The sequence below is a fragment of the Alligator mississippiensis genome, chromosome 7, assembly GCF_030867095.1.
Source record: "Alligator mississippiensis isolate rAllMis1 chromosome 7, rAllMis1, whole genome shotgun sequence".
Taxonomy (NCBI): Eukaryota; Metazoa; Chordata; order Crocodylia; family Alligatoridae; genus Alligator; species Alligator mississippiensis.
In genome coordinates, this window is record NC_081830.1 from 83,874,170 (window position 1) to 83,887,507 (window position 13,338).

Genomic DNA, 13,338 nt, shown 5'->3' on the forward strand with positions numbered 1-13,338 from the left:
AGGCAATGCACAGGCAAGTCAATGAATGCTTCCTGACTAGCGACTACCACCCTTCTCTGCGGGCTCAAAGCGCTGACCTCATCAGGCCACGGGTTCCTGCTTATTGCGACATTTGCACATCCCAACAGGCTACTTAACTGCGGCAGAATGCACTGACGACACAGTTGGCTGCTCTGGACCGGCCTCTGGGAATCACTGCACACTAGGTATGCGAGATGCTCCCCTCTAAGGGGTGCGAGATGCCCCAGGAGCAAGCAGTATGGTTTGCTGGAGCGTGGGTCAGTTTGAGCTACTCCACGCTGCAGCAAGAGAGCAAAGGTGCTTTCCCTCGTCTTTGTGGCAGCCTGTCGGGTATCTGAAGACTGCAATTGGGTCTCCTCTTAAGGACCTTTTCTGCAAGCTGGACATGCCTAACTCCTTCAGCCTCCCTCGTACGACTTGCCTTCCAAGCCGTCGATCATCCTTGTCGCCTGTTTCTGGACGCTCTCTAACTTCTCCATGCCCCTCTTAAAAACGTGAAGCCGAAAACTGCATTTATTAACAACCCCGTGTAGAAGCAGGTCATTGGCTGCTTTACCTGCGGCAGGTTTGGGTGTTATGTCTCGTCTTGTGTCGGAGTTGATGGTAGTCTTATGAAGAGTTTAGATTATGGATTGTCTGGGATGGTTTGGATAGGGCTAATCCTGCCTCAGGCAGGGGGCTGGACTCGAATAGATGACCTCTGGAGGCCCTGCTTCTCTATGACACCATGATACCCCACATAGACAGAGACCTCCTAAAAACCAAAGGGGAGAGGCTGGAGTCTCAGGAGGAGGGAGAGGATACGGTTACCAGAAAGCATAATGTGGGCCGCCAGCGAAAGCTCGGCGACAGGAAAGAGCCCTGCCTGCGGATTTCTAGAAAGTCTTTTCCTAGAAAAGGCCCGAGAGCCAAACTGCTTAAAGCAGTCAAAGCCCGTGCCAGGACAACGCGCTAGAAGCAGCACAGCAGGGACCGGCCCTGCTGCTAGCCCCCGCAAATCTGGCTGCAGCCTACACTGAGACTAGGAAAACGAGGTGTCGCATTGTCGCTGTTTCTTTAATTAATTAATGACACCTCACCTATCAAAGTACCTAACACGGCAAAACCCTCCAGGGAAGCACAGCCCTGGCAATCGCATCAGGATAAACGCTAGCAGTAAACTCCACCTTTTCCTAGTGAAGACAAGGCTCAGAGGACCTCGTTCCCCATTTAACTCCTACCCGCTTCTTCAGCGCCCGGTGCTGGAGCGTCTTGCAGCAGCTGGGTTCACAGCTAATATGTCATTGTGAAGCCGGCTTAGGAAAGCAGCCCACAAAATCCTAGCAGAGTCCTCAGGACATCCCTATTAGCAGTAACCCAGCAGGAATACTGTCTGCACAATAAATCCCTCTGGAATCCAACACCAGGAGGCTGGAATAGCATTTCCCTAGAAAACAGCAGCTAAATCCTTGCCAAACACTGACCCCCCTCCCCACACAGTCGGTCAGCATCGCCCCTGGATTGCAGAGGCACAGAGGAAAGTGCCGTCACCCACGGTCAGAGGAAATCAGTGGCAGCACTGAGAATAAAATCTGAGTCCTCCAATGCCCAGGTCTGTGCTTTAACCTCATGCTTTCCACCAGCTTAACCCTGTCCAGAGTGCAGCTCCCACAGCCCAGTCCTGCTTAGCTGACCCTCGCAGCCCAGACTCAGACAGTGCCCGGCAGCAGCTGCTGGGCATTAGGGAGCAGGGAAAGCCCAAACGGCCTGCATTAGTCACACCCCGCGCTGCCCATGTGTCACCGAGACAGCTGCCAGCAAGCAGGGAGGTTAGCCAGCAAAGCCGCTCCTCTCCGCACCCCAGGAACAGGACCAGATGCCAGAAAGGAAAGGCTTTTGCCGCCCAGGCCTGCCCCTAGCTCCTGGGAGAAGCTGCTCTGTAGGGGGAAACCCAGAGTCCCCGCTCCAGGAGACTTGAGAAAGCTCATCCCTTTGCACAGATGCAAGGCTTCGGTGCAGCTCGGCATCTGAAACACCAGGGCTGACAACATGGATGCTGGGCGTGACGGTACCTTTGAGGGGCAGCTGAGCCTTCGCTCGTTGGGTCACCTAAGAGGTGAAGCTCCGCCAGCGAGGCAGAGGTCAGAGAGGGGAGATCCAGCTCCACCGTGGGCATAACACGCCCTCCAAACGATGCACCCACTGCTTCCAAGCAGAGATCGGGAGAGGCCCGGGGCATGTTTTCCATTCAAATAACTGATTGAAAAATCCCTCCCGTGCTGACTTTGAACCTCATTGCTTGCAGGGCAGAGCTCCAACTGCGCCTGCCGAGGCCAGAACAGCTCTGCTCCTGGGCCTCTGTAAGCACTGCATCCATAACAGCACGGGGCTGGAGACGTGGAAGACAGAAACCAGACCAAGAGCTTCAGAGCAGCTGCTCAGGGAAATGTTGATACTTCATCTCGGAGTCACCAAAGGTCCACGAGTCCCACGGGACAGGGACGGCACGCAGTTTTGAGCAAGCCTGGGCCCCTATATAAATAGGAATAACAAAGATCTTTCCTGTGGATGTATTCAGAGGGCCCTGTAGATTTTGTCCGCACCATTTTAGAGAATCCTGCACCCCCAAATTCAGACCAGGTGCCCCCAAAATACAGCAATTGGGGGGAGGGGGCGGGTTAGGCTCATTTTAAATCCGTCTCTGAAGTCCACTCTCGTGTGCACGTCGTCCCAACAGACCTGAGGTGGTGGGGCTGGGATCACACGATAATGCAGCTGAGCAGGACCACACCCCCAGCACTTTGGAAAACCTCGGTGCACGGAGCAAAGGTCATGAGAACGGGCTCCAAATAACAGAACGCAGGCCGGGCCGAGGAGGAAATCAACAGGAAGCACCAAACAAACAGGGCCGGGTCGTCACCGCACGGCATCGGCCTCCCTGCAGCCCAAAACTGCATCCAGAGAGCACCCGGGCAGTTTGCTACCAGATGGGCTGTGCCGCAGTGGCCGCTAGGCAGGTAAAAGCAACCATCCTGGACCAGGGTGTTGGTCTGTTCTCATGGACCTTGACACAGGACACAACCGAAGTTAAACCAAGGGCAAGGGAGGCAGGATAAAACCAATTCTCACCCTTCCAGAGGTATCCCCGGTGGAGGCTCAAACAGCCCGTCAGTTCCAGCATGGATCTGACAAACCTTCCCCAACAGCCGCATGGGAGGCTTCCAGCTACCATCGGTCACGGTGGCCTTGGAGAACCCAAGGGGATCTCCCCAGGTCCTCTACATCGCTTCACACGTGGCCTTGATGATCTCTGTGTGGAGGACAGAAGTCAAGCTGGTCGGCGACGTGAAAGAGCCGTGGGACCCAGCAGGTCTACCCATCCAGAGGCTCCTCTTCACACTGCCCTGCCTTCCTGGCTGAGGAACACCATGGTAAGCTCTGGTACACAGTGGGGCTCTGGGTTGTAGCAATGCAGATCCAACGGACCGGCTCCTATCAGCCTCCTGGGGCTGCTGACTTGTTTCTTGCTGCTAATACAGTGGTCCTTGTCCTAGTCCTAGGCCTCCGCTGCTTAGGAACAGCCCTCTCCTGGCTCCAAAATTAGCACCACAGTCGTGATGAGTGTCCGACCTCTGGGGAACTGGACTCAGATCCACAGGGGAGGCCAACTGTAGAGCTGTCCAGGAAGATAAGCAGGTGGGGAATCCAACGGCACACATGTCCAGTGCACAGGAGCAACGTTTGAGGAGACTGAGCGACTGACCCTGGGCCACGAGCACAAGAGACAGGGTCTGGCTTGTTCTGCACCACAAGCTCCAAGCCCCCCACCTGTTTTCTGCCGCTGAGCTTCTCAATAAACCCCCCTCCTCCTGCCCCTCGCTGCCTTTAACAAAAGGGGAGCTAGCCTCAACTCACAATGGGTGACCTGGAAACCCCATGAAAACACACCCTGCTGCCAGAGGTGGAGTGGAGCTGAGCCGCATTCAGAATGGCAACATAACAATTCGTTTTAAATGGAGACCAAGTAGTGGCACTGTATTGTCGCCGGCAGCTCAAGAACTGGACGAACAAAAGAAGAGGGCACCAGAAAGCCAACAGGATCGTTCTCCCAGCAAGCGCTGGGGGAGCACGCTTACTGCCCCGACCAAGGCTGGACACATGCACCCCAGAGCCCCTGGCAGGCTACTCCATGCATGAAGTCTCTTTCCTTCGCTCCAAGCCCCAGACTCGCTGCCGCTAGCTACCATCTAAAGGCTTGAAACCACACCGTTCTGCAAACGCAGCCCAGGGACTGAAGCCAACTGAAGGCTGGCCACAGAAAACTGCCTTTCTGGCAGAGTTATTTCCATGCAGGAACCTTGTGATACAGTGCAGAGCAAGTAGTGAAGAGTGCAAGTGTGCAGGGTCATGGGCACACAAGGGTTAAATCCAGCTGGCCCGTGTTTGAAATTGTGCTAGTCGTGACCCAGTGCAGGCAACGACCAAGACGCCGCTGGCAGTCTGTGAGTGGGGTTAATCGATTTTGGAAGTGGGCACATAATGCCAGAGCAAACCATCTCAGAGTCCGACTGAGCTGCAGCAGGAGGTGGCTGGGTACAGCGATCCCATTTTTCTGCAGGGGAAGGAGAGCAGAAACCTTTCAAATAGGCTCACAAAACCAAACCATGTTGAAACGACCACGTTCAGATCGAGGGAGGAGGTCAGGGTTTTGAGCACCCTCTGACCCGAGAGGCATAAAGAAACCTCTTCAACACGCGCTTCGCCAACATCAACACATCTGCACAAAACTATTCAGCTTTGACAGAGCAGCAGTTTTAAAGGAAAATGCCCCGATGAAAACATATTCTGACCGCCTCTAGCTGCAAAAAAGAGTTTAGCGGCTGTCGTTCATTGTCTGGATAGGGCAGACAGGGCCTTGAGGGGACTTGGCTAGCCTGGGTTTCAGACCACCACCCTTGGGCAAAGAAGCCAGGCTCCAAGTGCCATTGAACGTGGCTGTTGCTAGCCTGGTTCCAACCACAACACAGACAAAGAAGGACACCTACAGAGCCTGCGACAGCCGTGAGCAGTGCCAGGGCCTGGCCACGTGAGGCACAGACAATGGGAGCGAGGGAGGGAGTGATTATCTGCAGCTAACTTTCCCCCATGTGCTCCTCAGCCCTGGCACTCTCGCTCCCAACACTTGGAACGAGCTTCTGCAGCAGCTGCGGATCCGTTCCGGATTCATGTGAACCTCCCCCCGCTGCAGGGGATATGGTGGAAACCCGCTTTGGAAGAGGAGGCAGGAGCCGGCCAGCCCTGACAGCCTCTGGGACAGGAAACACAGCTGGCATTCGGGTGTCCAAGTAAGGCTTCAGCTTCAACTTGACCCGCAGCATCCCCTTGGAACAGCAAAGGGGCTGCTGTGCCCGCCGCACTAAGAAATGGAGCTGGTGATACGTGAGCTTCTAGGACCCTGCCTACCACTGAGTGCTGTCCTTCCTGAGCCTCACAGGCGCTCTGGCCAGGTTCGGGGGAGGCAAATCAACCTGCAGATCATTAGCTACCCACACCGATTTTGCCCAAGTCCCTTCCGCAAAGGATTGCAAGGCCCAGTCTACGCAACAGAGCTGCACCAAGCAACCGACACTGGAGGCCTCTGCAGTTTGGCTCATCCTGCCCGCCTCGTCTTCTGTGCTCCTTTGTTTTTTAGCAGGAGTGTGCACGCCGCTCCAAGAACAAGCCCCCTTCTCCCCAGCAGGGAATTCACCTGCGCAGGAAAGCCGCAGCAACAGAGCTGTGCTCACTCCCCTGAAAGGGAAGCCCCAGCTTTCCGCCGGAAGAGATTAATGGGCACCAAGCAGCCCCCAGGGACAGGACAGACAAGGACCTACCTGGCTATCACTGGCTGCAGGAGGAGGGGAGGCAAGGGCAAGCTCCGCAGCAGGGCAGGCAGTGACTTAACCAGACCCGCTGCAAGGAAAATAAGAATGCATACAAAGTCCGTGGAGGTGTCCAAAGTCTGCGAGCATCCTTCCAACACAGATTCTCTACCCGCTCCTCTCTACAAGGAAACCGCTCGGTGACAGCAGCATCCACTGCCAGGAACACGGCGCAGCCAAGGGCTTTCTGCAAAGGGGAAGTTCTCACTCAGGCAACAAAGGGTGGACACCCTGAGAGCCAGAGGGAAGCCGAGGGCATGGTGCCAGCTGGTCACTACAGGCGTCCCTCGCTTTATGCTATTCATGCGTTCCTGCATAACTCAAATTGGCATAAAGGGAACCCACTTTACAATGTAACAAAAGTAGGGAGGGATATGTTCCAAGACCTCAATTGTGCTGACCCCTCGATTGTACCAATGTGGCATCGCGCCGCTCTCGGGGCAGCTGCAGCTCCAGAAGCATGGACACCAGCTGCCCTGAGCGGCGGCCACGGGCACTGCTGCTGGGCAGCTTCATGGCTCGCGCTGACGGGGCCGGACCAGGCCAGCGCTGCAGCCTGGCCTGGGCACCACCACCTGGCTCAGCCGCACAAAATAATTGTTTCTTCCTCTGCCTTGCACAAAGCAGCTGGCAGCAGGTTTCCAATCGCGTAAGAGTGAATTTACCTCGCATATAATGAATTGTTGGTATAAAAAGGGTCTTTGCATAAGAGCCAATTCACATATACATCAAGCAAGGGAAGCCTGTACGACTCGGGGACTGGCACAGCATATTAAGCTGAAGATCAGTTCCCCGTTTCTACACACTGTCAACCAGGAGGACAGAGGGTCTTGGCAGAAGGATCTTACAATGAAAATAAATCAGTCAGCCTCTCGGCAGACATCAACACATCTCCCCGTGCACATGTGCAAGAGATGAGGTCGCCACATACCACCACCGTCCGACCCGCACGCTGGGAATTCCTGCAGGGCCTGCTTTGTGCTGCCTCCAGAAAATGCTCCTCATCTCAGCCTTGAACCCAGCTCTGGAGAGCCAGGCGAGAACTAATCCGGGTCTGCTTCATTATCGAGCGCGTGATTAAGCAGACACCAGTTTTCACTTACCGGCTGAGACCCCGGAATCGTTCACAAGTTAAAATAGGAAACAACTCTGCAAGAGAAGAATCAGCAGGAGAAGCAACCACAGCACCCCCCGCATGCCAGCCCGACTTGCTTAAATGATACAGCATGGGAGGGTTTGCCTGTCTGCAAAAGAAGGGGAGATCGGGGGAGCCCAGAGCTTATGAGTCGGCTGAGAAAGAAGAAATGGAGGCAAGCAAAATAATCAGAACAGTCCCTCCACGCCAGGCTTCTCTCAGCACACGGGGACTTGGGAGGAAAAAAAAGGAACCGAAGAGGAGGGACATTAAAACTTTTGGGCAGACACAGAGCAGTGATTCTCAACCAGGGTGCTGTGCCAGCTTGAGGTGCCGCGAGATCCTTTCATGGTACCGGTGGGGTGCCATGCCATCCTAGCACCATTGGTGTGCAAACACCTACCCGCGATTCACATGAGAAACCCAGGGGGACTGAATAAAAATCCATACCATCAAAAGCAGTCTGAACTTCTGCGGTCTTTCTTGATTCTTCGTAACAGAAGAATTCCTCCATTATTTTACTGTAGTCGCAAAACGAATGGAAGTGAAGAGCTGACGTTTTCCAACGGCTGCCTTGAGCCCAAGGTTGAGAACCACCGTCTGCGAGAGAAAACTTGGGCAAATTGCTAAGGACTTGTCTACATGCAGAAGTTGCCTTTGAGTTTGTCAAGCCAATTGCAGCTCAACCAGAACCAGCCCGTGCAGACACCCATCTGTTGGCCTAAGACGGTTTATGTTGCTTAGGTTACAACCAGCTAAACCGATAAAAATAGGCTGTTATGTAGACTTAGGAGTGTCCCCACACACAGCTGTGGACCAGATATGCATCAGTTTACCCGACCTGATTTCAAATCACCCCTTGAGTTGAATCGGTGTAACCACGTGGGTAGAGAAGTCTTCATGGAGAAGGACCTGCAACTTGTGGTGCCCCACGCAGGACCCCTTTTCCCACACCGACTCGGGGCAGGGGAGAATTTGCATCCATTACCGGGACCCGTGGCCTGGCTGAACGGTTTTGCAGGCTAACAGGAGTACCGGGAGGACAGTTCTTTGTCACGCACATACACAAGCACCCTGAGCAGTTGAGGTGTTTTTAAATACCTAACACCTCAAGTCAGAGCTCCATCAAGCTAAGTGCCACGCAAATGCACACCCACAGCCTTGGCCCCAAGACACTCAGCGCCTAAGACAGCGATTCTCCCTTGGGTACCTTTCAAGGATGCGGCAGGGTGCCATACCACGTTAGCACGGTTAGGTTTATAAACATGATTCACAAGATAAACCCAGCGATTTCAAATTGAAACCCGCAGTTGTGGGCTGTCTCTGTTCTTTGCAACATAAAAACTGCTTTATTATTTTTCTTTAGGCAAAAAAAAAGATTGAAAATGAAGAGCTGGAATTTCCAGAGGGTGCCTCGAGTCTGCAAAGGCTGAAAACCACCCGTCTAAGGACTTCAGGGAATAGATGGGAGAAAATAAGTACTTGAAGTCCCATTTTATAGAAGAGGAATTGAGAAATTAAGTGGTCAAGAAAGGGAGTCACCTGGGAGAGGTATAGCAGAGCTGGGAATGGGACCCAGGCCGCATGAGCCCCAGCCTAGTGCTTTCACCCCAAGACCATCCTCCCCCTGACCGGCAGGAGCACTGGGGACACCCGAGAGCAGTGTCATTCAACTCCTGAAGACGCAGACAAAGTCTGCAAACCAGATCGCTGGGCTCACACCCACTCCACCACGACTTGCTGCCATTGCCCCACAGTTTGGTAACAGGCAGGGAACAATCACGTTTACGCCACGCTGATGGGCTCAAGAAACACATCGTCTCCTCTCTATTTAAACCTCCCCTCCCCACAGTTTATCAGGCAATTGTTTTCTTGGGTTTCTTTTCTACAAGAGACACCACTTTGGGGTCCACGGGTCAAGGCTGAGCACCCTTCCCTTTGACTAGCGTTAGCTTCCTGAGCAGCCTCGCACCCCACACTCAACAAAGCCTTGGCGCATATTTCTAAGGAAACGTAAAGCCTGAAGCAGCATCGCTGTTACCCTGATTCTCGCAGCCAACAAATACGGACGAGAGAAACAGCAAGGAAAGCCCACGGGCTGCGATGGCGGCCGCGCTGCCTCCCTGGGCATGGGAAGAGCTGACGGGAGCTCCCAAAGGAACACCAGACCAGTTGTCCAGCCTGGAGAAAAGTGAGAAAGGCAAGATAATTAATCAGACCCAGGCCGAGGACTGGGGAAGAAAGGCCAGGGCTCTATTATAGCAGATAAAAGCTGCCTCTGGGAGAAGGTAAAACGCCTCCATCCCGAGCGATGGATCTGCAGAGAACTCAGCCTCGTCCCACACGAGGTTTGGGGGAGCTTTGCTCTCAAATCAGTGGCCAAAGTTTCTACTTTCTCTCCGGGCAGCTGCCACGGGACCTCCAGGTGGACGAAACGTTGCAGCTGCTCAAAGGGGTCCTCGACGCAAACACCTTTCGAGACGTTTTCCCACGTTCTCCCTCCACGCGGTGCTGGGGAAGGGGGCACTTCGGGGAAAGCAGCAGACTGCCCGGCAAGAACCGAAGCGCTGCAACCGCATGCAGATACACCGTGACTCCCGCAGCGACTCTTAATGTCGCTGCGAGATCTCCGCAAAACGTTATGATCCTGCCTCCCCATCTAGGTTGGGGAAGGAAGACCCCTTCAGTTCTAGCTCTCCATAGTCCAACGCAAGACTGGTCCCCAATGGTTTCTGGTTTTGCTTTTCACCGCTAGCCACCAAACCTCCTCAAGCAAGAGGGTTCCCACCCCCTCCCTGGAAACGATCCCACAGGTGCATGGGTCTGGCGGTCTCCTTCTGCCCCGCTTGTTCCCCTGTCGCTTCTCTGAATGAGTAGGTCTTCTGTTCTGCACAGCTCGTTTCCAAAATGCACCCCTCCAGGTGGAGCTTCCCCTCCCGGCTCCAGACCACCATGGCTTTCCTCCATGCCTGCGATACCTGGACAAAACCACACTGCCCGCTTTAGTCCACCCAGATCACACCGCAGACGTCATCTGATGCGCCGCTCACTGCCTTGGTGCCCCTCATCCGTGCCTGCTCCTTGACTCTCTCCCTCTCTGGGAGGACCAGGGGTTAAGGTTATTTTCCCCAGATGCATTATCTGCGTTTGCCCATGCCGGATCCGATTTCATTGTTTTCTGCCCGTTCCTAATCTTGCCGAGTCTCCGTCTCGTTTCCCTGCCCTCCCTGGTTTCTGCAGCTCCTTCCAGTTTTGCTTCACCTGCAAATTTCATTCATCTGCCATATGCCTCCTTTTCTAGACCATCCGTGAAGCTATTATTTTTTTTTTTAATTTAATTTGTATCACCGGCCAAATCAGCCCAGGCTAATTCCAAACGCGAGACGTGTCCCTGCTACCGGCAAACATCCTCCGCCCGCACCCGGGGCTTCACACGTTCCCAAATCCTCTGGCGGGCGTCCTACGCGCAGGCCCAAGCCCGCAGGCGCGGGGTTCGATGCTCGCCCGCAGCCGCGCGGCCCCGGGGACGAGACTCCCGCGCCCGTAACCCCTGCAGCCCGGCGGCTACCGAGCCACGCGGGCCGGGTCGGGGACGCAGACGCACACGCACGGTATTTCCCCTGCCGCGTTACGAAGCCACGGCGCGTGTCCCGAGCTGCTGAAGGAGAGCAGGACCTCCACCCGCCTGCCCCTTCCCCACACCCGCTGTCTACCGCTGCCCTCGCTTTAGGGGGGGCTTCACGGCGACCCCACAGGACGGGCCGCGGCCAGCCCCGCGCGCGGGGGTCGTGCCACCGTGGCGGAGCGCGGCCCCTCGGGGATTGGGGCCGCCGAGATGCCACCGAGCGAGACCCCGCCAGCGAAGTGAGGCGGCTTCTCGGGGTCCTGGATGCGCAGCGCCCGCAGGCCCGGCCCCGCCGGGACAGGCCGCAGCCCCGGGCTTTGTTCGCGGGCCGCTCGGGCTCACCCGAAATCGTCGTCCATGGACTTGAAGTAGAACTTGTAGTTGGGCCGGTTCAGCAGCCCCTTGAAGTCGCCCAGCGTGACGCGCTCGGCCGGGATCGGCAGCTTCACCAGGTAGGGCGTCTCCTGCTCGTCCAGGTGGTAGATGATCTTCGTCTCGGCCGCCGCCATGGCGCCCCCGGCCCGGCCCGGCCCGGCTCGGGCTCCGGCCCCGGCTCCCGGCGCCGCGCAAGCTCCGGCCGCGGCTCCGCCTCCCCCGCCTCCTCCGCGGGGCGGGACCAGCACGAGCGGCCGCGCCGGCCCTCGCTCCCACCCGCGCCCGCCGGGCCTGCAGCGCCGCCCCCAGCCCCGCGCCGGACTCGCTTTGTTCCCCGCCGCCGCCGGCCGCCGCCCCGCCCCGCCCCGCCGCCACGCGGCGACAAGGGCCTCCACCCACCCGCCATCCTCCCACGCGACGCGACGCGACCCCACGATCCGCCACCTCCCGCGCAACACGAAGGGCACCCGCCACCCGCCCGGCGCCACCATCCTCCACCGCCGCGACACCACACCACACCACGGTCCGCCACCTCCCGCACAGCACGGAGGTCCCCACCCGCAGCACGACAACAATCCCCCACTGCCAACACCACACGACAATCCCCCACTTCCAACACAACGCGACCATCGCCCACTGCCAACACAACGCGAAGATCCCCCACATCCGACACAACACGAAGATGCCCGCCGTGGACGTGAAGAGCGCGGCATGCATCATCCTCGCCGAAGCCCGTGTTGCCCGTGACCCTCAAGCTGGACACGGTTTGCGAATGTGCACCGACTCCCGCAACGAGCGCTAACAGCCTGAGATGTCGGGGCGGCCGGAGGAAACGCCACAAGGACACGCTGAAGAGGGACCTCAAGAAAACATGCCGACATCAAGACCCGGGAGGAGCTGGCTGCTGAGGGACTCCCATGGCGCGGCAACCTCAACCGAGCGGCTGCCCGTGTCGAGGTAAAGCGTCCTGCCCTTGAAGCAGAGAAAAAAGCAGAAGGGAAAGGAGAGAAATTGTGGCCTACAGCCTACTGTCTCCAACAGAAAAGCCAGCGGCTCCTGTAGACAGGTCTGCCACTCAATGACTGAACTCAAGTTGCCTCAAGACCCACCAGCGAACCACGGCGGTGAGCATCCTTGAATCGAGGGGTTGCTGACAAGTAGGAGACGTTTTCATCCCACGGCTGATCTTCCGTGTGCACAGCACAGGCGGGGAAACTTCACTGCCCCGTTGGAAGCCTTTATTGCTAGCTAGAGAGCAAGTCTTTCATTGTCCCAGGCTTGCACGGTGCCTTCCAGCAGGGCCTGGGCAGTTGGGTGCAAGGCAGGCAATGTGACAGCCACAGGCTTTTGGCTCGCCTCCATCACCCCAGTGCAGAAGCTTGCATTTCCTTGGAGATCTCAAAACAACAGCGGTCTCCCTGTGCCTGAAGAAGGGTGTTGGTACCCAAAAGCTTGCAAAGAACAGGCAGAGGGAGACTGCAGGTCTGAGATGTCCAAGGAGTGAAAGAAGCTAAAAGTGTGACGGGATGTCAGTACGGGATTGTAATTCCCACCTATTTGCAATCTCGTACTGACATCCTGTTACGCTTTTAGCTACTTTCACTCCTTGGAGATCTCAGACCAGCAGAGCCCCCCGTGCCTGAAGAAGGGTGTTTGTGCCTGAAAGTTTGCAAAGAACTTCTTTCCAACAAAAGATATCACATCCACTCAATGAACCTTGCCTGCCTGCGTCCTTAGACCAACACGACTACAACCGAAAACCCTGAAAGTTGCATCCTTAACCAAGATGCAACGGCAGTGGCTTTTGAGTGCTTAAATACAGAGCCAATACAGAGAGAGACTCCGCTGCCCGCAAGTCTTGCAAAGTCACCGAGATAGGAGCCAACGAAACCGGCAGGAAAGGATTAGGCGAAGCAGCCCCATGCAACCGGACAGTGGTTCTCACTCTTTTTAGACCCCCGACACCCCTCAGAAAATGCCAGTTTTTAGTTTTCACTTTTTTTTTTGACTGTGGAAAAACAGAAGTGCAGTTTTTCTGTTGCTAAGAACTCAGAACGGACACACGAGGCCAGCGTGGTGTCAACATTATGAATTCCTATCTGAAATCTCTGCATTCATCCTGTGAAGGCAGGGCAGGGATGCACCTTACACACTAAACAGGAGATGCATAAGCTTGTGCGAGTCTGAGCTGACTCACGAAAGCTTATGCAACTCCGGTTTAGTCAGTCTATGAAGTGCATCTCTATCCTGCCTTTTGCCTGACTTCAGACCACCACGGTTTG

The 13,338-nt window shown here is 55.9% G+C and overlaps 1 protein-coding gene across 3 annotated transcripts in view; it reads right to left on the reverse strand.

Moving 5' to 3' along the window:
• The window catches only part of DVL3 (dishevelled segment polarity protein 3), a 42,109-nt gene extending 30,848 nt beyond the window's left edge, over window positions 1–11,261 (reverse strand). For all 3 annotated transcript variants that reach the window (XM_019496391.2, XM_014600815.3, XM_006260782.4), the window contains exon 1: window positions 11,024–11,261. In XM_019496391.2, the coding sequence (XP_019351936.1) occupies window positions 11,024–11,190 (167 nt within the window). In that variant the 5' untranslated portion in view covers window positions 11,191–11,261. The remainder of the gene's footprint in view (window positions 1–11,023) is intronic.
• Between the last annotated feature and the right edge of the window lie 2,077 nt (window positions 11,262–13,338).